Source organism: Eulemur rufifrons, chromosome 19, assembly GCF_041146395.1.
Source record: "Eulemur rufifrons isolate Redbay chromosome 19, OSU_ERuf_1, whole genome shotgun sequence".
Taxonomy (NCBI): domain Eukaryota; kingdom Metazoa; phylum Chordata; class Mammalia; order Primates; family Lemuridae; genus Eulemur; species Eulemur rufifrons.
The window spans coordinates 22140536-22167282 of NC_091001.1; the positions used below are offsets into that span (position 1 = coordinate 22140536).

The 26747-nt window shown below is 39.0% G+C and overlaps 1 protein-coding gene across 2 annotated transcripts in view; it reads right to left on the reverse strand.

Annotated features, from left to right (window-relative positions):
* Positions 1–10049: 10049 nt before the first annotated feature.
* Positions 10050–26747, reverse strand: part of LOC138400288 (cytosolic beta-glucosidase) — a 105690-nt gene continuing 88992 nt past the window's right edge. For both annotated transcript variants that reach the window (XM_069495328.1, XM_069495326.1), the window contains exon 5: positions 10050–10304. In XM_069495328.1, coding sequence (XP_069351429.1) covers positions 10102–10304 — 203 coding nt within the window. In that variant the 3' untranslated portion in view covers positions 10050–10101. The remainder of the gene's footprint in view (positions 10305–26747) is intronic.

The following is a 26747-nucleotide window of genomic DNA, read 5'->3' on the forward strand; positions in this document are numbered from 1 at the left end:
TAATTATTTTGGTTGAAAAGTAGCTATTTATTCATTGTTTGGGGTTTTTTTTGGCAGGGTCAGTGCTAGGAGCTTTTAGTCATCCACCTTGCTGACGTCCTGAAACTTAAACTTTTAATAGTAGGAGGAGGGTGGCTCCTCCTTTGCTGGTACCCTAAGCATGGACTCGTCTTCCTGTTGGGTAATCAGTCCAGCACTGTCTCCACATGAACTGTAGTTCCATGAGGACCAAAGCTCTGCCTGTCTTGGTCACAGTGCAGTCCCAAGCAACAGCACAATGCCTGAGCTCAGGTGCATTCCTCATAAATGTCTGATGTAAGAGTAAGAAAGAGTGAGTGGGTGGATGGAGAGAGAGAGAAAGAAAATGAGGAAAAGAAGATAAAATAATAGGGAGGAAAGGAGGAGAGAAGAAAAAGAGGGGAGACAGGAAGGGCAGATGAAAATAAAACCAATTGATTGCGATCTTAGTGTTGCGATACGTTAGGAGAGAGCTGTACTGGTTCTAAACTCCCTGGTCCACTGCTAGAGCTTAAAGAATCATCTGTTTCATTGCTGATTAATTCTGGAATAAATATTGTCATCCTCCTTTTATAGAATTATGAACTGTGTCTTTATTTACTTACATGGCACAATTTTCAAATACATGACAGCCCATTGCTCATGTTGTCTTTGTCATGGAATTAGGGAAATGTAGCATAAGCTTTTAAACTTGCAGCTGCTGTCCCATGAATGAGGAGGGCCCTTCTTGCAAGTAGGGCTGTGATATGTGACATTAGCTATTCAACAGTTACAGTCCTTGGGACTTCTGAATTCTGTCACCCTAGAAAATGAACATCAGTTATGCTGACAGCTTTTTTTCCCTATTCACCCCTTTCTAATGAATCTATTCTAAACCAAGGTACACATTTAAATAAATCTTACACCCCATATCAAAACAGCAGTATTAACAAGACTTGTGGCCACAAAATCCCATGCAAATTACAGGGTACTTACACATTCAATATATTTAGTTACAATGGAGCTTTTAGATGACATTAATATTATGAAATGTCAATACCTGACAATGATGCAGACCTTATTTTCTACTTCTTTGATAAGAAACAATAGTATGCTTTGGCACAGCATTCAAATTCATCAAATAAGCAGCCAAGAACAGATTTATTGCACAGGCTAAAATAAAGAAAAGAGGGCCCATATGCTTTGAAAAAAGAAAAAAACCTCCTGTATCTTTAGGTCCCCAGATCCTAATGTGACAAGGATATTATTATCCACCAGAGTCATAAAGCCTTTTATAGAGATATTTTCCCCCTTAGCCCTGTTATTTTAATTTGTGCACAGATTTTAACACAGGCAATTTCCCCCTGCAAGGGCTTTTCACTAATAGAATTATACCGTCTTAGCTCAAAATGGCCTTTGGTTCTTAGTCCACTGGGCTCAAAAGATTATTTTCTTGTGGTGGAGAGCTCTCTACACCTCCCAGGAGCCCACCATTATCTGCACTGAGCACCCCGATCCTCTATATCCTTCAAGAGGCTACACAGCTGGGCCCAGCATGAAAATGACAAGCATCAGAAAGCTCCAAGAGTTTATTTTCCTCTGGCTGGGCAGCTTGTCTTCTGGATTCCTGTCAATGCCATCACAATGCATGCTTTTCAATAAGAAGTGATCCTAACAGGATTAAATGTAATTTAGAGTCAATAAAGAGAAGTTTGCCACCGGGCAGAATTATAATAGACAGTATGATCAGAAGGTAGAGAATCTGGAAGGTTTTCAGGGATGCATTCTACTGTAAAAAACGAAGCACACAGAGAGAAAAAAATGTTTATTCTCAGCCAAACCTTTCACTAGTTTCATCTTGCACGCAAATCCATTCACAGTTTATTAAAGTAATAAAAACCGTATATTGTAGTTACAGAGAGGCAGAGAGAGGGAGAGAGAGATACATATGCAGGAGAATGGAAAACACAGTGTGTTTTCTCCGCCAGTCTTCTTCATTGCTATCCAAGTGCTAAATAAAATGTTATTGGTTCTGCTTGAAATGGAACCTGAACCTACAAAAGGCACAAGGAGCTCACTATAGAGTCATACTTGATGCAGGACCACTCTTAAATCATCACTCAGCAGGCAGTAGCTTTGGGAGGTGGTCTCTCTTCTGGAAGGCAATCTTGCATCCCCCGGGGCAGTGTGGATCTGGAAAAGTAACAGAAGAATTGAGGAGCTCTAGTCCAGGGCAGAATAAGCCTCCACTGCAAGAAGAATGAACTGCTTTCTTGGAGTTACCAGTGGATGCCCTGGACCAAAATCAATTTCTTTAGTGCAGATGGAAGGAATAAGGGAGTAAGGGGAGCATGTAGCAAGAATTGATTGTCCAAAATTATCTCCTGAATTTTATAATCTTTACACTAAAGTTAATAGAAAATAATGATAGCCACTTTGATGACTATTATAGTTCCCACTTAGTGGACAATGTTCTAAGTTTCTAACATGCAGCATCTCATTTAATTCTCACTGCAGTCCTATAAAGTAAGTAGTTTTATTTTAATTTTCACCTTATAGGTGGGGAAAATAAAAACCAAAGATATGGGTAATTTGCTTGAGGTCACATGTTCTGTAAAATGTGGAGCTGTAATCAAACTCTGGGTTATGGACACCATCACATGCTTAACCAACACATCTGTTCAACTGGGGACTGGAAATGTAAAACTTTAATCATGGGAATAATTTTGGCTTGGTCAAAGTCATTGGTAGAAAGAGTAACAAGTTTATCAGAAGACAGGATTCAAAAACAAAATGGCCTAGGTGAGTGTAGAAGCAAAGAAAATAATATTTGGCATGAACAATTGTAGAGTGAGGAAAAAAAGAAACTACACATCTCCTACTCTATGAAATGACTTGCTGTGAGTTATGGAAAACAGGCTAAAGTTTTAGAGACACAGAGCATCTTATGCTGAAAGGCTGTGGTGTGGGTGAGTTGTGTGTCAGAGTATACCACTGACACTAACCAGTAGTCAGAAGCCCTGGTGCTGGGGCTGATTCTGCACAACCACGTGGGGAAAGAACATGAAGCAGCATATGGGTGTTTGCAAATAGACCATACGGGTGTCAATACTGGCTCCACCACTTACCTGCTCTATCTCCTCTCTGCCTCAATTTACTCATCTGTAAAATAGGAAAAATAATTGTAGAATTTACCTTACAGGGTTTTTGTGAGGATTCAATGAGTCAATCCACATCTTAAATTTTCATTGCAAATAAGAATTTGACTACTTAATATCTATTGCATCAATAATTGAATATGTATTTATAAATTACTTAGATATGCCTGATATCATGTTAGGTCCTAGAGATATAAGGATGAATACAACCTCAAGTTGTTCACCATTTGGAAGGGCAAAACAAAGCAGAAGACATTAAAAACGTTATATGTGTATAATCTTACACCTGTTAGAACAGCTATTATCAAAAAACAAAAGGTAACAAGCTCTGGTGAAGATGTGGAGAAAAGGGAACCCTTGCACACTGATGGTGGGAATGTATGTGAGCATGATTATTATGGAAAATGGTATGGAGGTTAGTCAAAAATTACAACTAGAACTATCATACAATCCAGCAATCCCACCACTGGCCATATACCCAAAGGATATGAAATCAGTCGGCCAAAGAGACATCCACACTCCCCTGGTCCTTGAAGCATTATTCACAGTAGCCAAGATATGGAATCAACCTAAGTGTCTATCACCAGATGAATGAATAACGAAAATGTGGTATGGACACACAGTGAAATATAATTCAGCAATTAAAAAAAAAAAATTCTGTCTTTTGGGACAACATGGATGAGCCTGGAGGACATTAGGTTAAATGAAATACGCCAGGCACAGAAAGACAAATATCACATGATTTCACTTATATGTAGAATCTAAACAAGTTGAATTTATAAAGTAGTGAGTAAAATTGTGGTTACCAGGGGCTGGAAGCTCGGGGTGGGAAGGGGTTGGGAACATGTTGGTCAAAACAAAACAAAAAAAAGTTATGTGTGACAGAGATATAAATTATTGACTGTAGGCTACAGGAAACAATTTTTAAATATCTTGAAACTGTAATAAGTACATAAAAAATATTTGCTCTCATTATACACACTTGGATGGAGCAATGTGTATACTGGCCAATTTCTACCATTGTACCACTGTTCCTTTACAGGCCATTCTATCTTCACTATCCCAACATCCAATGAATTACCTTGGTTGCCGAAGATTTCTTTAAAGGTATTTTTCTAATAATAAAAGAAAACAGAAACTAATGTGGAAAACATGGAACAAATTATAAAGAAGAAAAAAATTAGCTACAACACTACAACCCAGAGTTATCTCTTTCCTATCTTTTATGTTTGTGTGTGTGTGTATATATATCTATATATTATATATAATGTATTGTATGGCTATATTATTAACTCTTCCATGTATATTTTTTATCTTTTTATCTTAGAATAATTTTAAATTTACAGAAGAGGTGTAATAGAGTACACAGAGTTTCATATATTCTGCACTCAGCTTCCTCTAATAGTAATATGTTTATCAAAACTAAGTAGTTAACATTGATGAAGTACTATTAATCAAACTATAGGCTTTATTTGGTTTGCCCAGTTTCTCCGCTAATACTCTTTCTTCCGTTCCATACTCTGATCCAGAAGACCATGTTGTACTTAAGTTCCCATGTACTTTTGGTACATTAATTATAATTATAAATTAACTTACCATATACACACTTCCCACCCCAAATAAGACCCTTCACACACAAACTATATTCTGCTATATTCTTATCTTTCTATTTGGTTCCTAATACCCCACTTCCTTGGCTATATCTCAAAATGTTACTTTTACATCATCACCATTTTGCTCGGAAACCTTCAACCTTGCTCTAGGAGGAAACCAGAACTTTGAAGAACATCAGAGACTCTCCACATTCTAGTCCCAGCCTGCTCACTCACTTCTGTAAGGCGAACTGGCCTGGACACTGTCCCTTGCTGCCTACAGGCTTTATGCTTTCTACTTCGATATTTTTTTCTATACTATTTTAATTATATTATCACTTATATTAATATTATTTTTATATTGTATTATTTTTCCTTGCCCATAAAGCCATTCCCCACCCACCCCAGCTAGCACAGAACTCTCCCTCCTCTGCATTATGTACAGTCCTGTGGCCCTTAACAGCAGGAATACATTCCGAGAAATGCATCCTTAGGCAATTTCGTCACTGTGTGAACATCACAGAGTGTACTTACACAAACCTAGATGGTGTAGCCTACTACACACCTAGGCTGTATGGTACAGCCTATTGCTCCTAGGCTACAAACTTGTACAGCATGTCACTGTACTGAATACTACAGGCAATTGTAACACAGTGGCAAGTATTTGTATATATAAATGTATCTAAGTATAGACCAGGTACAGTAAAAATATGGTATAAAAAATAAAAAATGGTACACCTGTATAGGACACTTACCATGAATGGAGCTTGCAGGACTGAAGTTGCTCTGGGTGAGTCAGTGACCGAGTGGCAAGTGAACGTGAAGGTCCAAGACATTACTGTACACTACTGTAGACTTTATAAACACTGTACACTTCAGCTAGACCAAATTTATTTAAAAAATTCTTTCTCCAAGAAAGCTTATCTTACTTTCATATTTTTATTTCATAAACTTTTGACTTTTCTTAAACGTTTTGACTCTTGTAGTAACACTTAGTTTAAAACACAAACACATTGTACAGCTGTACAAATTTTTTTCTTTATGTCCTTATTCTGTAAGTTTTTTTCTATTTTTAATTTTTTTTTACTTTTTAACCATTTTTGTTAAAAACTACTACACAAACACACACACTAGCCTAGACCTACCCAGGATCAGGATCATCAGTATCACTGTCTTCCGCCTCCACATCTTGTCCCACTGGAAGGTCTTCAGGGCAATAACACTCATGGAGCTGTCATCTCCTGTGATAGCAATGCCTTCTTCTGGAACCCCTCCTGAAGGACCTGCTTGTGGCTGTCTCACAAGTAAGTCTTTTTATATAAGTAGAGAAAGCACACTCTAAAGCAATGGCAAAAAGTATAGTATAAGTACATGTACCAGTAAAATAACCATTTTATCATTACCAAGTACATTATGCACTGTACATCACTGTATGTGCTAGACTTCTAAACTACTGGTAGCACGGTAGGTCTAGTTACACCTGCATCATCACAAATGCGTAGGTAATGTGTTGTGCTACCATGTTATGACGGCTACAGTGTTTCTAGGCAATAGGTAATTTTAGCTCTATTATAATCTTACGGGACCACCATAAATTTGAGAGTTAAAAATAATGGCTCAGGTCAACTGTGCCTTTACCATGCTTCAGAAACTTCTCTTAACATGTTATATCTATCGGCTTATTTAGTTAACTCTCCCAACAGCCTGTGAGGAAGGCTATCCCATTTTACAGATGGGGAAACTGAGGCACAGAGAACTTCACTAAGTTACTTAATGTCACTTGGCTGGGAAACATCAGAGCCAGGATTTTAATCTAAGTGGAAGTGGCTCCAGAGCCCACACTCAATAATGATGACACTATACTTGCCTGATACGGGATACCAACAGCCACTCAGGTGCGATCACCTAAGCCAGTCATCAGTCAGGTAACACATTCAGACACTGGCAAAGCCTGGGACAACAGGCCCTGTCTATTCTCTTCCCCATGACCCTAACCTGGCACTACGACCCCAGCGCACTGCGACCCCGCCTCCCCATCTCACCTACTGCCTCAGTGAACAAGGTTTACTTTCCCTTCGCATCATCATAACCCATATTTTTAAAGGCCACTATAAAGTATCTATGTCAATTTTTTTTTTAAATGTCATTCTTTAAGGCTTATTGTGCATTGTGTTCTGTACTATATTCCTCCAGGACAACTAGAGCCTAAAATATTGTGATCAGTGATGAATATGCGCTCTCTAGGTGAGCTGTATTGCTGGTAATTAAACAGTATTATTTCCATCAGCTTTGATTATACTCTGCTCTCTCTCTCAGTAATAAAGTTCAGTATTCTATTTTCATTCTGCCTAGCATTGAGTAATAGAATTGGTGTTTAGGAATTATCATATAAATCTACTTTTTGGTCAGTCAGTGTTGGGGTATTTTTTAATATATTACAAATGTATTCATTATTCCCTAGTTCATAAAGATAATTAAAAGCTACAGGCCAAACACAAATTCCCAGAACGTGAAAACCTAACTAGCACTCTGCTGCCAAATACCAAGGTTGCCAGCTTCTTAGTTTACGGGTTTCTTAATGAGAATTGGTACCTTCTCATCCAATAAAGGGCGTAGTTGGACAATTCCTCCTGGAATTCCTAGTATAACTTCTAGTATGACTTCTGGTTATAAATCTAAATCCCTACACATTCAAAAAAGAAACAGGACTAGTGTTATTTTATGTATGTTTTTAGCAATTCAGAAATGACTTGCCCTAAAATAAAAACTATCAAAAAATAAAAAAAAAATACAATTCTTTTAAAAGTGATTCCCAGGGTATAAATAACATGTGTTCATACTCTCCTTACAAAAGAAAAAAAAAAAAAAAAAAGGAAGGACGTAATAGAGAAAGAAATACAAGTAGATCCAATCCATCATTGTGATATACCAGTTTCCCTTTAGATAACATAGACATAAAACATGTGCTTTACAATCCTCAGATGACCTTCAAGACATCTAAGTACAGTATCTATGGAGTTTTAAGTATAATTGACAACTCTTATTTTTCCATTTTAAGAATTCAAGTTCTGTTTCCTTGACATTCAAAAGCCAATCAATCTTGTTCTCAAATGCTAATACAAGCAATTAAAAATAACATTAATTGAAATACAGCAAGAGCTGTTAGGTTTTTGGTTGGCGAGGTTTTTTTTTTTTTTTTCCTTCACCTTAACCTCATGGCAATACTAATTTACAGGACTAATTAGGGAAGCACCCTTTGTATGATCCATCACTGGGACAAAGAGCTGGTCTTTAAAACCCAGCAAAAAAACTGCAAAAGTCCACAGCGCTGTGAGGAAGCACGGGTGCTTCCTGAGCTGGAATGTTTATTTCACCTGGTAGACCAAACGTGACAGATAGTTTTATTTACCACGTGAATATTAATTTTCTGGTTTTGGTAACGAAAATACAGTGCTCATTTGTATTGTTGTAAAACTTATAAATATGCCCTGTAGGATAAATAATATTCAAAGCAACATCCTAATTAAAAGGAAAACTCAGTTGTCTTGCAAGATAATATAAGAAGGCACATAAATTGTAAATAAGATACATGGTAAAAATGAAAAAGACAGGCTGGATAGGAGAGAAATGAAATAAGATTTGGAAATGTGCTTCTTAAATGAACACAAATTGTGAGATAATGTCTCATTGAACAATAAAAATAACAAACCAGTGGCAAAGATGTAATAGAATTTCCTCTGTATACCATTTTAATCTTAATATAATTTTCCCCAGTGTAGCCACGTTTATTGAACTACTACAACCATTTCTTTCTCACTCCGTCCAAAGTTACTGAGAGTGTGTTCTTTGCTGTAAATAATTCTCTGATTATGAACATGAAAACGATCCAGAAATTGACCACAGTTTATAAAAGAAAAAATGACATAGCGTCTGCTCAGGCCCAAAAGCCTTACAAGAATGCCAAAACTATGTGCAGTTTCCTCAGAGAAGCAGAGTGAGAATACAGAAAACCTCTTTCCCTGCTTCCTCCTGCACAAGGCAATTCCACATCTTTATTTCTTTTTTCCTCTCCGAAAAATGCCGAGAAGACTTCCATGGCACCTCGACCTGTGATATGCTACGGTGTGAGATTAAGACTAATGCAAGGAACTGCCAGATCCAGTTAATAAATCCTAATATGACTTGAAAAGATGCACATCAGTATGGACTCAGTTTCCCAGTCTGCAAAATGCAGATAATAATACTTACCTCTTAGCTTCAAGGCTGATACACAAATCACTGTTTAGGACATACTACGAAATATGGATGTGAGCAAACTCCACATGTGTTAAAGATTTGCCGGAGGGGAGACACAGAGTTCAGAGGGAGCCCTGAATCTGTTCCTGACCTCAACTGAGGAAGCTCAGTAACATTTCCAATGCCAGTCAACCCCACAACATATCTCAGACATTTCAACTACTAATGTAATGAAGGTACACCCCACCTTTGCTTACACTTAGGTTGTCATTCAATTCATGCATTTTTTTCCATGACATTCTTAGGGATTTAAAATTTAAAGAGCTACCCAAAGGTAGAGACCATGTCTTGCTTATAACTGGCTTTTAATTTGGTGTCACTCTGCAGGAAGAACTTGTCTTTTTTTTCCTGAATATCAACACATAAATGCTTTCTATGCCATACAAATCTAATTTATTCAATTATTTTATTATTTTTCAAAAGTTCATTATGTAAGAGAAAGATATACTTGTTCAAGCATACATAAAATATAAGCCAAATATATTAACAAATACATTATATCAAATAGGTTACCATTTATCTCTTTTATTGAAAAATGCTTAAGTATATAACATCACTAACTTTTAACTTTGATTTTTTTATGCTAGATTAGGTAGTAGAAAAATTATGGATCACACAACAGTGGATCTACTAAGCAAAAGTAGCTTATGTAACCAAAATAAGTACATTAACTAACAATTATGCTTATAACAAGTGATTTGTTACATTTGCAAATCGTGAGCATATTATCTTTATAAATTTTGCATTGTTTTTGTCGAGGAAAATTTCTAAGGATTTAAATTTGTTTCTAAGTCCAATTTTTTAATACAAAAATCAATTTTAGTGGTTTTTCTCTTCTACTTTTTTTAAAAGTTCATTGATCCAAATACAAATAAAGACCATTATTAAATACATCACCAGGCATTACATATTCAGACTTCATAATCACAGATCCATTGGTACAAGCTGTTGATTACAGAAGCAACTGCGTTTTCCTGGAGATCATTACCAAAGCAGATTTCCTCCCCCCCCCCAAAGCAGAGGCCTCTTCTCCAGATAGTATTTCTTTGCCATCTTTTCTATGGATGCCCTTCTAGGCCGTTGTTTTTGATGATCTTGGCATACTCCTTGGCTGACGTATAAGGGACTCGGGGTCTTGCTGGGTTTTCAAAATCAATGTGGAAGAGACCAAACCGGCTGCTGTATCCTTGGTTCCACTCAAAGTTATCCAGAAGAGACCATGCACAATACACTTGAAGATTGACTTTATCAAGTTGGATAGCTGAAATTTTAAAAACAGAAAAATTACCATTTCTCCAAAGGTTTTATGAGAACACAGACAAAATCACTGATGAGCAGTCTGGGTTTCTTTCTCCTGCTCTGCAGGGGAGCACAGTGGGAACAGACCAGGAAAAATGGTAAGTATGTGAGGCAATGCATACGTTAATTAGCTTGATTTAGCCATGCCACATGTGTGCATATATCAAAGCATCATATTACACATCATAAATACAATTTTTATTTATTTGCCCAATTTTTAAAAATTCCCTTTCCCAGTTTTCTGCTTGAACCAAGCAGGAACTTCATTTAATAAGCTAAGTTACATATTATTCCAATTATTTGGTCATTCATTCATTTTGACATTTGTTTTATTCATTCATTTACTCAATACACATTTTTTCAAAACCTACCACTTTTTAGGCACAAAGACACACATACACACACACACAACACACACACACACATACACATGAGTTCCTCTCTGGTACCTGGAAGTGTATTCAGTAAAGACACTGTCCAGCTTCTAGGCACAGCCTCTAGATATTCCAGAAAGTCCACTAGCAAGTTGGAAGAGACGACAATAGCATGCCTGAGGAAGCCCCAGAGCTTACCTGTGTCACCATGGCCAAACTGAGACATGTCTTATAATTCTGGAGACAGAACCTCCAAAATAAAAAGAGTCAGCACCCAGCTCTGACCATGCCTATGGCCTAGGCTGAGTGAGCACAAAAATGCTACAATATCCTTTCTTAGTTCGATCAGGTAGCTATAACAGCACATTACATACTGGGTGCCTTATAAACAGCAGAAATTTATTTCTGATAATTCTGGAGGCTGGGAAGCCCAAAATCAAGGTGACGGCAGATTTGATGTCTTGTGAGGAACTGCATCCTAATTCATAGCTGACTGTAACACAGCAGGACAGCATCCTGCTGTGTCTTTGTATGGCAGAAGGGGCAAGGGGGTTCTCTCATGTCTCTTCTTACAAGGGCACTAATCCCATTCATGAGAGCTTCACCCTCATGACCTAGTCACCTCCAAAGTCCCCACCTCCTGAAAACATCACATAAGGGGCTAGGATAGCAACATGAATTTGGGTGGGACACAACTTTCAGTCTGTAGCACATTCCCTTTGCCCCACCTCTGAATTCAGAGTGGTGCTAGAGCCCTTTAAGAGGCAAAGCAATGGATCACCTTCCCACAAAATGTACATATGCACAAATATTCTATGTAATTTTATTTGTGGATGCCCTTAAGCCCATCCATGAACCCTATGGTTAAGACATCAAAGTGTGAAAAATTCTCTAAATGGCTTTACACTGATTTCTATCACTTTAGTCATGGAATTAAGCTCACTTTTTATTAGTATTTTAAGTTTGTCAAAATTCTGAGGTCATGTGAGTCTTTGCATTGGGCATTTTCTTTTTTAACTCCAGAATAAATAAATCCAATATATGGAATGCACTAATATTCATTTCTCAGTGCAGAAATTAAATGAAAAAGCAGGTTTTCTTTACAAGATGAATATATTTCTGGGTGAAAATGAACGTTCATATAATAAATCATATTTTAATTGTGTTGGCGATTGCTTTCAACCAAAAAGACTCCTCTAGCTAAACATTCAGCAAAGCAAGATCTGCCTTTTAATGTTTTCTTTGGTGTCAATCCATATTTTTCAGGTCTCTTAAAAACACTACACTCATACTCTATTACACATGTGTTGGTCTTCAAATATTCTTGGAATTTTTCTGACTATGGATACTACATAGAGAAAAGCTCTCTGACAGGTTAATTGACACATGACCCCTCCACATTTGTGCATGGAGGCACGCAAGGCACTTTGCTTAGAGAGTGCCTTATAAATGGCCTTGAGGCGGGAATTAAGCCAAGCTGGTTTGGCTCTTTGTAAACACAGTATTGCTGGAAAATAAAAAATCTAGCATTCAAGCACATTAAGCTGTGCAGGAATAAAAACATTTACTAGATACTCCTTCTTCTCCTACCTGTCCACATTTGCCACAGGTCTCTCCTTCCCTCTCTGTCAGTTATAATCTGGAAAATATCAGGTTTTTAATAATTTATTTAAAAAATTAAGTACTGAATGGCATATCTCTAGGAGAGCAAAATGACCAAAGCCAAATACCAAGCCAAAAAAACATCAATCTCTTTTGCCTTGTAATTCCATCTGGGGACATGTAAGAATCTGCATATTTTCTTTCTCATTTGCAGAACTACTGCCCAACAAGAAAGCCTGCCAGGTATAAAGCTACACCTGGTCCCACTGATCACGTATAAAAGGATTGATTCATGTGCTAAACCAGGGGATAAAAATGATGCCTGCCTGCTTGGAAGGGAACAAAAAGGAAATTTTGACAATTTCATCGTTAACTGCCAGGAGTTCCGCAGCAGGCGCTAAACTGCCCGAGTGACACTGGTGGATATCTGTGCGTTTTCATTGCAGGGACATTCAAGTAGAGAATTACCTAGTTAGGGCTGAGGAACTAGCCTGCTGGAATCCTTCTCACTGTGCCACCACTGGGAAAAATTACAAAACCACACTGGAACCTGCACACCTCTACTCTTCCGATCTCCTCGAGAACGGAAAGAGACCATTATCCCATTTCTTGTCACCATGATTTATGAGGTCCCAAATCTTGGCAGGGAAAAAACACTTCTATGAGTTCACTTTCTTTCTTTAACCGGTGTTGGAGGAAAAGTAAACTCAGACAGACAGGAACTCTGGGTAGGTACAAAGCACACTAGGATAAAAATTATACCCATCAAAAAGCCAGTGTTTGTCTTGGAGTACGAGGCCAGTGGAAAGGATCTCCTCGTCAGCAGGTTGGAGGTCAAAATGCAAGAAGAAAAATACCCAAGCCTTGCTAACATGTTACAGCTTTGGTCAGCCTGTTCTGATTATAAGAACCCCATACTAGCATTGTGCTATATATGTACACACAAATATACACACACACTCACACACACACATGCACAGATATACAAACTGAAAAGGTTCAGGGCACAACCTCAACCATAAGACTTCCCTCACTTCTGACACCAACTGCAAGTTCCAGGGGCTCCCAAAACCATCCTCAGTTTTGGCAATTTGTTAGAAGGTCTCACAGGACTCACTGAAAGCTGTTATACTCAGTTATAATTTATTACAGAAAACAATAGAGATTAGCATCAGCTGAAGAAAGAGATACATAGGGCAGGATCTGAGGGATTCCAAACATGAAGTTTCCATTATCCTCTCCTGTAGGAATCAGGACACATTGCCCTCTTGGTACCAACGTAAACAATACATACAGATTATTGCCAACCAGGGAAGCACTCCTGAGCTTCAGTGTCCAGAGTTTTTATTGGGGGCTTTATTACAAAGGTGTGGTTGATTTATTGAATGCTTATGGGGCTGAACTCAGTTTCCTGGGCAACTAAAATCAGGTGACTCAAAACCCCCACCCAAAATCACATTGTTGGTCTTTCTGGCATGAACAGCCCCCACCCTAAACAAAAACTGTTTTATCAAGTATGGCATATATTACCTCCTAGAAGCTAATAACAAGTACCAAACACATGTGTGTAGTAAATAAAAATTAAATTCTTTACCACATACATGTGTGTACACTCACACACACACACACACGCTCATACACTTATTTTAGAAACTATTTTATGGTACTGGGTAGAACCTTCTCAAGTTACTGGTTTAAGAAACATCATAATTATGCCAGCATTTGTTACATTACAAGAGTCTAAAAATAGCTCAGGATTGATAGGATTTATTTTCCCACATTTATAAACAGAGATAGAGATAGCTTTTGTTTTCAGGATGGCCTAGTACTTATATAAGAGACCCATGGATGTCACAAAACTATCATACTATCAAACAAACAACTAATCCACAGATCCAAGAAGTTTCTGGACAGTGAAAAAGTCAGGAGCCTCACAGAAGAGAAAATGAGAGCAATAAAGCCCCAGGAATGAGTGGAAAGGAAAAACATAGCCCTCTAGAGTTCAAGTAATGGCAAGCTACATCATCCAAGTAAATTCTCCTAATGAAAACAAGTAAGAATTGCTAAATACAATTTTTACATAAATCTTCAAAACAATGGAAAACTGACAATTTAGTATTGAATTTCAAGGTGGAAATTGAGATTGTTAGACATGCCACCTACCTTTGCCTGGTATAATTTTCCAATCTTAGGATAGCTAAACCTTTTTCTGTCTTCTGGAAGGAGGGTAGATGTCAAAACCCAGAGTCACACCAGGTGGGAAATCTAGTATGAGAAAACTAAGAACCTCATTGAGAAAAGTAAGAACCCAAAAGACTACACCTTCAGGGCAATGGTAAGAGTGTGCCAGAAACAAACTGGTCATTGGGACATCTTGAGTCACCCAGCAGTTTAGCAAATGTCAAGTCTGGAGCTTGGATTGAGGTGATGCCAGCCTGGTAGTACCCCAGGTGCCTGGCAGATATACATTCAAATTCTTTTTCAAGGGAGTTACCTATATTCTAAACCTCCATTTTTAAGTATAATCATTAGCATATAATCAAATATAACCAGACATAGAAAAATGATGACATAAAAAACAGAAATCACCAGAATCCACAGATAATAGAAACAAACTCATAAAGCATTCAGTTATTAGAATTGTCATACAGACTATATAATACCATATTCACTATGTTTTAAAGCAAAGTGACAAACTTGAAATATCTTTAAGGTTTAGGAACTTATAAAAATGAATGCAGCATATTTGGAAAAGAAACCTCTATGGTCTTGGGTTTTAATCCTGCATGCATCTGTTCCTAGCTGAAAGGAGCCTCTCATTTCTCATGAGTACAATGAAGGCACTAATGTTTAATTCTGGTGATGTTGTAAAGATTAAATGGAATAACATGAACCCCAGCACAACAACCAGCCCATGGGTTTCTGTTGCTTTTCTTTCTGGCCACTTCTTGGGAGTGAAAATATTCTTAGAAGAAGAGAGAGGAAAGCACCAGGAAGGCTCATGGACAGAGGAAAGGCCATGTGAAGACACAGAGAGAAGGTGGCCATCTGCAAACCAAAGAGAGAGGCCGCTGGAGAAGCCAAACCAGCCACCACCTTGATCTTGGGCTTCCAGCTTCCAGAAATGTGAGAAAATAAATTTGTGTTGTTTAAGACACTCAGTCTATGGCATTTTGTTATGGCAGCTTTAGCAAACTAATACAGACAGGTTGGGACCTGAGAATGATCTTGATTCCTAATCAAGTTTGAGACTCATAAGCCTAGGATAATCTCTGACAGCCAACTGTGATTTTTTTAATATCACTTCTAACCCCAGAGGAATCTCTCTTGAGGCTTATAAATGTTGGAGAATCTCCATCGGCCCCTCTCCCTAACAGTCAGAGCCAGAGGAGCTCTGTGCTGAGAGATGCAGCCATGCCTGGCTGGGTTACAGCTCTTTTCAGAAACGGATGACCGCTGAGAGAAGACCAAAGATGCTGTGGACTCAGGAGTGACAAATGCCTCTTTGTCCCACTGCTTGGTTGAAATCTAGCATCATCCCCAGTGGATCAGGAGGAATTTTCTCAATTTGTCATGCATAGTGGGTTAAATGCTCTCCCCGCCAAAGGATATGTCCATCCAAACTGTGAGTGTGACCTCATTTGTAAAAGGGGTCTTTGTAATTGTAATTCAACTAAAGATCCCGAGATAAGATCATCCTGGATAATGGTGAGCCCTAAATCCAATGACGAGTGTCCTTAGAAGAGAAGAAAAAGGGAGAAGACACACAGGCACGACGGCCATGTGAAAACAGAGGCAGAGATTGGAGTGAGATGTCTACAAGCCAAGGAACATCAAGGATTGCCGGCAGCCACCAGAAGCCGGCAGAGAGGCATGGAATAAATTCTCCCTCAGAGCCTCCAGAAAGAACCAATCCTGCTGACACCTTAATTTCGGACTTCTGGCCTCCACAACTGTGGGAGAATAAATTTCTGTTGTTTTAAGCCACAAGGTTTGTGGTAATTTCTTACAGCAGCCCCAGGAAACTAATGTACCGTGCTCTTTTAGAGTGGTTGCCAACTGGGCTTTGAGTCCCAAACCACCCACCTGATCTTGCTGGGGGCTTATGGGAATATCTCTCAAGGCCTGTCAAAGCTGGAGAGAGAAAGCCTTCTGGGGACCCAGTTTGAAGCCAATTTTCTGGCAATTAGACCCTACACTAACTTTGAAAATGTGTTTGTCTGAGTTTGGTAGAACTGCACAAGAGCATTACAATTGGAGGATGCCTTTAGCTGGATAACAGTTTTTGCAAGAAAACTGGCACGCCAGCTCTTTCCCCCTTTCTTTGGAAAAATAAAATAAAACGAAATCAGGAAGATCTAAACATAGAAAATGCACAATAAGCCCCCCTAACTCCAGCTGAATATCAGTGGCTGGACAACATCTGTGAAAATGCCCAAATAATCCCAATGCAGGAGGCCCCACCTGCAGATGGGAACTGTTGGTAGCAAAAACTATGACTCTCTGAAAAGAGAGCCTTTGAAAACCAAAACCTAATTGTTAAATATTTTATAGGAAAATGCCAATTAACCAGAAATGAACTGCACAGATTTCTTAATTATCTATATTATTCCTGCTACTTACATTAGACTTTGGGAGAGAAAAGCTGCAAATAGCAAGCAGTTGAAAGGGATCACATAAAAATGCCTAAATAGTAAAGGTGATCTGAGGATAGGTACGCATTCGGTGTCATCTTCTGTAAGTTCTCCATCAATATTACTTTTATAGTTTCTTCCTCTCTAGTAGAGACGCTCCTTTTATGGGCACCAAAGTTCTCAGTAAGAGAAGCTCTCTTCCTCCAGAATAGCTGCCTTCCTTCCCCCTTTCCCTCACTTTCTCTCTAGCTTTCTTCCTTTCTTTCCTTTTCTCTGGGACTTATTTTCCCCTTCTGTAAAAGGGGAGTAATAGTATCTTCTTCGCAGGATTGTTTTGAGTATTAAACAAATTAATACATACAAAGTTCTATGAATAATGCCTAGCATAAACACTGGATACATACTACTTTGTTGTTGCTATTGTTGCATTTATTTTTCTCAGTGTCTGGGAGGGCAATGAATGAAATCTGTTTTATCTCTTCCTCCCATCTGGCTTCAAGCAGCTTTCAGAGGGTATAGAGTCAGCACAAAATGCTTGGTGCTGAGAACCAGAGAAATCAGAGCATCGAGGGAAAGCTGGACATCTGGGACAGGGTTTGTGCTCCAGGGTCAGTGGTGGGTCATGAAAAATAATCAGTACAAGCAAGGAGCTTAGGGGATGCTGCCAGGAATACTGGGTGCTGCTGAAGTTCCCCCGTGGCGGCGTGCTGGGAGGTGGGGATGGCTTCACTCAAGGTTTCTGGGATCCCACAGCAACACCCATCCTGCATCTTTTAAATAAATATAAGCCATGCTAGGAATTGGGAATATAATGATGAACACAATAAGCAGCCCCTTTTTAATAGAAATTACAGCCTATGTAGAAGGCATATCTTAATCAAATTATTGTCTTACAAGTATTTAATTATAGTCTATGAAAAGAAAAAAATGGGAAGGGTGAGAAAGAACAACATATTAGCTAACATTTATGGTGCATTTGGATACCACTTTTAGGATTTCATGTACGCATTTATCCATTTAGTCTTTACAATCGACCTATGAGTTAGTTGGTTATTACTATCATCCTCATTTTACAGGTAAGGGAATAGATGCGCAGAGAGGTTAGGTAACTTTTGCAAAATTCATACATCAAGTAAGTAGGTGAGTTGAGATAGGAACCCGAGGCAAGGTGACAACAGCCGGTGCAGGCCGAGCTACTATGTGATATTGAGTCTTGATAGCACATTACCACGGAACATCTGTCCTACGCAAGGGTTGGAGAACAGAGCTAAAGGAGCAGTTTCCTGTAATGAACTAGAGCTGAAAACCCAAAGATGAGTTGGAGTTCCCTAATGCCATCAGCCAGGGTTCTTTCCTAGTTGTAAGTAGCAGAAGCTGACCTTGGCTGATGAAGCAGAAAAGGGGTTAGACTGGAGAAATAGGCTCAGACGAAGTTTTCTGGAACAATGCTCAGAAGCACAACACAGAACCAGCTGGTTTAAGAAACTCCCTCAATTGCTAATGACCCAATGAGCAGGTGGTCCTGCACTTGTGATTGCCAAAATCCAACTTCCTCGCAAACTCAGCAGCCACCAGCATCTTGGCTACTTCTGCACCAGAAACTGGACCTTATAACCATAGTCATTCTCAAAAGCTGGATGTCTCTTCTGACATCCTCACCAGCACAGTAAGTTCTGCCTTCGTCAAGCTGTTCACTTTCAAATTAAATTTACACATGGATGGGTCTGATTGGTGAATCACATGTCTGTGCCCTTGCTCCACAGAAACCTAGGCAATCTCATCCACTACCTTGGCTAGACAAACTCGTAAGGCTGGACATCCCTCAAATGTAACAAGTGCATTCAGCAAGCACTGGGCAGCCTGAAAACATGACAGATGTCCACGGCACTAGATGAAGAAGGACCAGAGCAATCCAAGCAAAAAGAACAGGATAAGTGAAAGCTCAGATTATGGGAAGAGTTCACAGCATGTGTAAGGAACAGAAAGAAGATATTAATAGTTCAGCAGGATCATAAAGAATTATGGGGAGAAAGTCACAAGGTAGCACCTAAGAAGACATGCAGGTCCTTATAAATGTTTTACGAATTTTGATCTTTACTGCAACAGCAATAAAAAAAATCACAGAAAGATTTTAAGCAGGGGAGTATCGTTAGCAAATTTACATTTTTAAGAGATTACTGTGACTTCTGTGGAGAATAGATTTGAGTGTGGCAAGAATGGAATCAGAGAGAGCATTTAGGAGAGACTGCAGTAAATCACAAGGGAGATGATGGCAGTTTGGTCTAGGGTAGCCTCAGTGAAGATGGAGAGAACCAGATGGATTAAACAGATTAATGAAAGCCAACAAGATTTAAGAATTCACTAGCTATCAGTACAGGAAATAAAAAAAAGCAAAGTTAGCACAATTTAATGAATTACATTGTCAATCTCTGAGTTAGGGAATGCTGGACACAGATAAGTTTTGGAAGAGTGGCAGGGAAGATGATGAATCAAGCTTTGGTTATGATGACCCTAAGTTCAAGCTGGGGTGGGGAACCTGTGGCCTTATGGATCCTTGAGTGCAGTTTTTCGACTGATTCCATGTTTCACAGAACAAATCCTTTTATTTAATGATTTAAAAGATTTACTTAAAAGATTTAAAATATTTTATTGAAAGGATTTGTTCTGTGAAGTTTGGATTCAGTCAAATCCAATCATAATAGAGCTCCAGCAGAAAACATCAACATCATATGATTTTCTTTTTCATTTATGGGTCAGTTTTAATTGACTTTTTTCTCTTCATTATGGATTGTATGTTTCTTCTTATTTGCATGGCTGGTAATTTTTTTTTATGTCAGAGTATGATCTTATCCCTAGGCTTGAGCTATACAATTTGAAATAGCTATCACTTTAGTCCATAAGAATATTGATCTATTTGTATATAGAAATAGCTCATTTCTATCAACTACAGCCAACTAAGAATTGCCCTCAAAGACAGTAGTAGCTGAAACCCCAGACAGAAATATCAGAGTAACATTTTCTACACTCAGGCAAAAGTCTAAGTTCTGGGTTCTATGGCTCTAGAAATGGAAAACTAGGTATCATGAGTGAATAAAAAATGACAGCAATGAACGTGGGGGTAAAAGAAAAATATGTAGTTTTACTGTAGAACTGATTTTAGGCTTTCAAATTATAATTTGTCAAAGTGTATCCTGAATATATGGACTAATCTTAATGCTTCCTTCTTAGCTTCTTTCTTTCATTCCTCTCTTACCACCACAAATATTTTATTAAATATGGCTATGGTTTGAATGTGTCCTCCAAAAAGCATGTGTTGGAAACTTAATCCTCGATGCAACCATGTTGGGAGGGCTCCACCCTCATGAATGGATTAATGCTGGTTATAAAAGGGCTTGAATTCTCTCTTGTTCTGTCTTGCTCTCTCTCTCTCCCCCCAACCATTTGATGCCTTGAATCATGTTATGACACAGCAAGAAAGCCATGGCCGGATGCAGGCCCTTGATCTTGTACTTCCCATCCACTAGAACTATAAGAAATAAATATCTATTCTTTATACATTATCCAGCCTCAGGTATTCTGTTATAGCAGCAGAAAATGTGCTAAGATAACCATCTAGGACTATATACAAGTTATTGTTTTAGACAGAGTGATTCTTATACAAGGAAAAATAATCTGACACTGATCTTGCCCTTAAGCTTCAAATAGGTAAGTAGAAGTGCAAAACCACACATAGGTCTCCCTGGTATGTGCATTCACTCAATAGCCTTAACTTCCTTTTTGTAATATGTGTAAGACATGTAATTCATTGACTATTTGTTCAATGTCTGTTTTCTGCTCCAGACTCTAAGCTCCAGCAGGGTAAGAAGCATGTGGATCTTGCATTTCCAAGTCTTAGTAGTGGCTGGTAAAGGACAGGTGCTTAATAAATATTGCTTAAATGAATGAATGGCTACTGATAGATGTAATAAAATATTGAACATATTATCAGCTACGTAAGAATAAAGAAAATATAGTTGATAAGAAGGCAAGATTTTTTTGGGTCCAAGCTGCCAGAATTCAACTCCAAGCTCAACTTTTCCAAATAAAGAGCAAGAGATATGAGACATAATCTTCTTCCAATCTGATCAATTCATTGCCCATTTTGTATGCTAGGAATTGGAATATTTTCTTGTGATCACTTAACTCCAAAACCAAGTCTCTTGGCTAGTATGTCTATACATATACAATAAATGCTGAATAAATTCTATTAAATGCCCCTTAAAAAGCCATTCTCAGAGGAGTCAATGACACTTTCTGTTCATGACAAAGGGACAGCAAGCATTAGCATTATTCTCACCACAACACCACAAAAGCACTTCAAGGGCTTAGGTACAGCGGCCACTGTAATTGTCTAGAGTTGAGAGAAAGAGGAAAGTGAGGAACAAAGAGTTGAGAAGAAAGAACAATGACACCTCTTTAAAATGCTACCATGTAAGTTTTCATATTGCTGGCACCAAGTTCAAACCCAGGTGGGCACACCTCACCCAGACTGCCCGTCCTGACCTAATGTGCAAGTCTCGCTAGTCTACTTTTTAAGGACAAAGAAGGACACTGCTTGGTGATATGGCCACAAGCTGTTCGGGGAAGAGACTTTGCTCAGCACATTTCAGCTACTGAGCAAGGCTGGGCTCATTTCAGAGAGCCACATAAAATAAATAATCATGCAAAAGCAGATTCGTTCTGATAGGGCTCTGACAGCTGCTCCGAGAGGTGGGTCCTCGCAAGCCCATCTTTCAACAATGAACTGACCCAAAGATCCAGGAAAGCTCCAGACAGGACCATATGGCCTGGAATAAAAACGTATTTCAAACTCTGTTTATTATGCATATCTTTCAAAGGTTCACTACTCTGTGATGAAACATTGCACCTGCAAGGCTTTAATAAGCTTCCCAAGCAAGTACAATTATAAAATTGCAGGCACCTGAAGAATTTGTCTTTTCTTATACTTAGCCATGCACTGCCCACCAATGACTGGTCTCATTATTTTTAATTATATGGGTTTGCAGTATTTTGTAAGCCGCAATCAATACTTATTCAGAAAATAAAACTCCTTATAGACCTCAGAGTGGGGGCCATGAAATATCTCTCCTCCTAAACTTTGGGGACTCCATTGTTGCATGCAAACCCTCCAGTCTTCCTGAAAAGAACAGAATTAATGCAACCATGCAACTCTGCAAAGACAGAAGAGCATTTGACATGAAGTTAGGCTGGACATCAGTCATTGGCAATGTCAGGGAAGAGAGGGTATGAACAGCTTTCCTTCGCAGGTAAGCCCTGGGACTCCACATCTGGTCGAAATACTTGGAAAACACAGCTTGTTCATTATTCACTCAACAACCATCCATTGAGAAATTACTACGTGCTAGACTCCAGGCTTTTAAGTGTGGCGATTTAGAGATAAAGAGCACACAGTTTCTGCCCTCCGAAGTCAATGATCTCATGGGGAAGAAAGACCCAGAATGAACTGGCCTGGGAACCCAGAGGGACATGAGCTATACAGGACACTGGAGGAACAAAGGAGAGGATGACTTAACCCTCCTGGGAAGTTCAGGGTTAGCTTTCCAGAGGAAAACGTATTTGAATAGAAACCTTAAAGGTAAATAAGCTCACAAGCTAGTCATGAAAAGGGAAGATATAAGCCACACTGGGGTTGGGACTATGTTGATGTGTCATTTTCCCCACCTCTCCCAAGGCCCCGAGTTGTGCGATACACGTTGAGGCCCCAAGCCCCGTTTCCATCTCTGCCTCTAATTAGCGTAAGCAAGAACAAGGCACCTGTGTTGGAGATTGTTCATAAGCTCATTATAAGTCCATTGGCACTAGAATCTTGTAGGGTTCTTCTCAAACCAAGAGTCTCCATAAAATTTGAAACCCTTCTATTTATCTACCCCAAAACAATGCACAGTGGTACCCCTTAGGATTTTATGAATGGATTTCACATAAGATTGTTTAGCCTAAATAATCATTATGCAGAATGACAGAGTGGTTGGGTCTTGCCTGCTAAGACTCTTGTCTCATTCCCCTTGAAGCTCTGGTTCAACATCAAAAGAGCCTTTGAATTGTATCATAGAAGGATTACATCATACTTGACCTTCAAAATGAAGAACGTAGAACTAATACCAATAGATGAAAATGAAGATTTTTTAACTACAAAATTGTATGGTAGAACTGGAGACACATGAAAAAAGTAACTGTATCTTCCCAGAGCTACTGAGGATGCCATCAGTAATATGAAAGAAGATGAGCTTCTTTGTCTAGGGGCTATTACTTGGCAAGTTCTTTGAGGGCATGGAAGGAAGGAAAGAACACAGGGAGGGAGAGGGAAAAGGAAAAGAGAAACAGTCACTTGCAGAATTAACAGTATCTCTAAACTGTTTTTATCTCTCAGCTCTCAACAAATATAAGCCATGGCATTATCTTTCAAGCCTTTTCAGATTCAGGAACAGCAGAGAATTACCAAAAATGGTGCTTGATACTTTACTTGAACATAGAAAAAAGAACAGCTATTGTTTATTGCTACAAACCATATTGTTCACAGCAACCCTTAAAGACTGATGCTGTTATGTCCATTATATGGACACAGTAAATGCAGCTCAAAGAAAGTCAATGTGTTCAAAGTGATTAAGAAAAAAGGTGATAGAGAAAGGATTGAAATCCAGCTGTCTGCCCCCAGAGTCCAGGCTCTTTCTCAGACCCCATTGTGCCCTTTTGCTGATTAATCTTCATCAGAGTTCACACTCCTGCTTAAGAGGTAGAGAGTAACTATTATTTTCTCTATTTTACTTATGCTTTGAAAGACTGTTGATCACAGCACGGTAGGTGGCCACAGCAAATGAGGTGACATGGGAAGTCTGGACAGGTGCCTTGCACTGAACGTGTGACTGACAGTGGCATGCCAACCAGTGTCTCTCCTTATGTGACCTCACTGTCTTTCATATATCAGTTATTCTTTTCTGGCTTTGCATATTAAAAAGACAAAAAATGTTACAAAAATGCATCAGCAGAAAGGAAGAAAGATTCAAGAATGTGCACGGGAATTGAATACCTTCTATTTTACTGTGAACTGCAGGGCAGAGAAAACCAATAGACAAAAGGAGAAGGGAATGAACAGAATTTTGTTTTGCTCTGGCTCATACCAGGACCCTATAAGTCTTTGAACTCCATTGTTTTACCTTATAAATATTTTCTTTGTTTGAATTTTAATAAATTCATTTTATGAAGAGCTACTTTCTTGTAGTCATGGAAACCCACAGACCACCTCTTACCAACCTTTCCTTTATCAACTCCAATAGAAACTTTCTTAAATCAAAGATGGGATGAATCTACTCCCATTTTGGAGCTAATAAGATGTGCTAAATGTGATGTAGAAACTCACATTTACTGGATGATTACAGGATTCTAAGCACTGTTTTAAAAGTTGTATATGCATATTTTATTTGCTCTTTCCAACAATCCTATAAGGTAAATACTATTATTATTCCCATTTTACAAAATGAGAAAACTGAGGCCTCCAAATGAGGCCATTCATTTGGTAATAAATCTTAAGTATGGTCTCCTCTTGTAAAGAGGAGTGAATTACCAATTCGGAGATAGTTCTCAAAGGACAACTACATCATCTTATTTTCATTAAGGATAATATTTATTCTTCCATCCTATCAACATTTACTGTTTTTGTTCCAGGCTACTGAGAATACAGCAGTAAGTAGGACGAGATTCTAATCCTCAAGTTCTCCTGCATAAAGAAACAGATACAGAAAGAAGCAGCTATGACATGTGATCAGAGCAAATGCTAGATGTCACAGGAGTAAAGAGGAGGGATTTTTAACTCAGTGAGGGTTTTGGGAGGGGATGTCAGAGAAGGCTTCTTTAGGGCAGGTGCTAGATGTAAGATGCTAGTGTACTCCTGAAGGGTAGGTCGAAGAGAATGAGCAGGAAAAGGTCAGGAAGAACAAGAAAGATACAAGGATACTTATTAGCCAGGGTTCCCCAGAGAGATAGAACCAATAGAAGATGTATATAAAAGAGACAGCAAGCGAGAGATTGATTCTAAGGAATTGGCTCATGTGATTATAGAGGCTGAGAAATTCCACGATCTGTGGTTGGCAAGCTGCACACCCAGTGGAGCCAATGGTATCATTCCAATCCAAATCCAAAGGCAGGAGAAGATGGATGTTCCCACTGAAAGATAGGAAGAGGGAGCAAATTTTTCTTTACTCTGCCATTTTGTTCTGTTCATGCCTTCAACAGACTGGAAGATGCCCACCCCCACTGGAGAGGCCATCTGCTTTACTCAGGCCATCATCAAAGGTGAATCTCATTCAGAAACACCCTCACAGGCACACCCAGAATAACGTTTAGCCAATATCTGGACACCCCATGGCTTAGTCAAGTTGATACCTTAAATTAACCATCACAGATACATTCTGGAAAGCAAGGCTAATTTGGTGTGACACAAGGCATTGATAAAGGCAAAAGGATGAGAGTGACCCTAGGGAAGTGTGTAAAAGCCATGTCATGGAAGTCCTTGCTTGCATGCTAAGAAATTGGAATTTTATGCTGAAGGCAGTCAGAAGCCACTAGGGAATTTCAGGGAGGGAATGAGAACATTGAATTTGTCCTTTAGAACAATCACCCTGCTAGCAGACTGGAGGCTAGAGGCAGGAGGCCAATTAGGAGGCTGCTAAAGCCTTATATTAAGGAAGTTGTAATGAGATAGGAGGAAGGGGCCAGATGCTAGAGACATCAACAAATCTTAAGGGCCAACTCATTGGAAAGAAGAGCTTAAGACAACTCCTAGTTTTACTGCTGTGTCAATGGGTTAATGTGAACATGAAGGACCAGGTTTGGGGAATTAATGATGACAATGAACATGAGGCTTTAAGGCTTACAGATGAAAGCGGCAGATCTTAATTATTTTGTTATTTCTTTAAACAACCCTATGAGGTTGGTGTTTTCCTCATCTGGAACGAGAACACAGCCAAGAGAGTTAGTGACTTGCCCAAGCTCCCAGAAATAGCAGAGGGAAGAACCGGAACTTGAACTCTTTCCAAATCCCCTTGCTTTTGACTACGAATCACATACAAATAATACTAGCCACAAAATAATAATGTTGATGGCTAACATTTGTTGAATGCTGACTATGGCCTGGCCACTCTTCTAAGTACTTTATTTATATCAACTCATTTAATAGCCACAACAATCCTAGGAGGTAGGTGTTATTGTTAACCCCATTTTCTAGCTGGAACAAATGGGGCACAGAGAAGTGCCGACAGTAAGCTGTGTCCATTGGGGCAAATAATCTACATCTTGCAGTTTCCCCTGTGGGGAGGAGCTAGGGTCACGAGAAGCAGAACAAGAGAGTAGAAAGTCTCAGTAACTTGACCCATCTCCCAGGAGGCCATGCTTTTCTCAAAGCCTGTGGATTGAGGAAAAAAAACCAGACACTGACCCTTATCACTTTAACCCATTTGTAAAAGGTGAAAACTATCTTCCCCATGCCATCCCCAACTTAAATGCTTACATCCAACCACACCCAGAACCTCCTTGCTGGTCTCCTAGTATTGCTTTCTGAAAGCTAGAGCCGAGCTCTGTTCATCCAGTTTAGTTTTAAATAGGGAATCATTTTCCAGCAGCATTAATGTGCTGGACTATGTGAACCTAGAGCGGAATAAACAACCACAGGCTTGACTGCCCAATACGTCAGGCTGTGGAAACAGCTCTCCAGAGGACACTACTCACCCCAAGCCTATTAGCCAA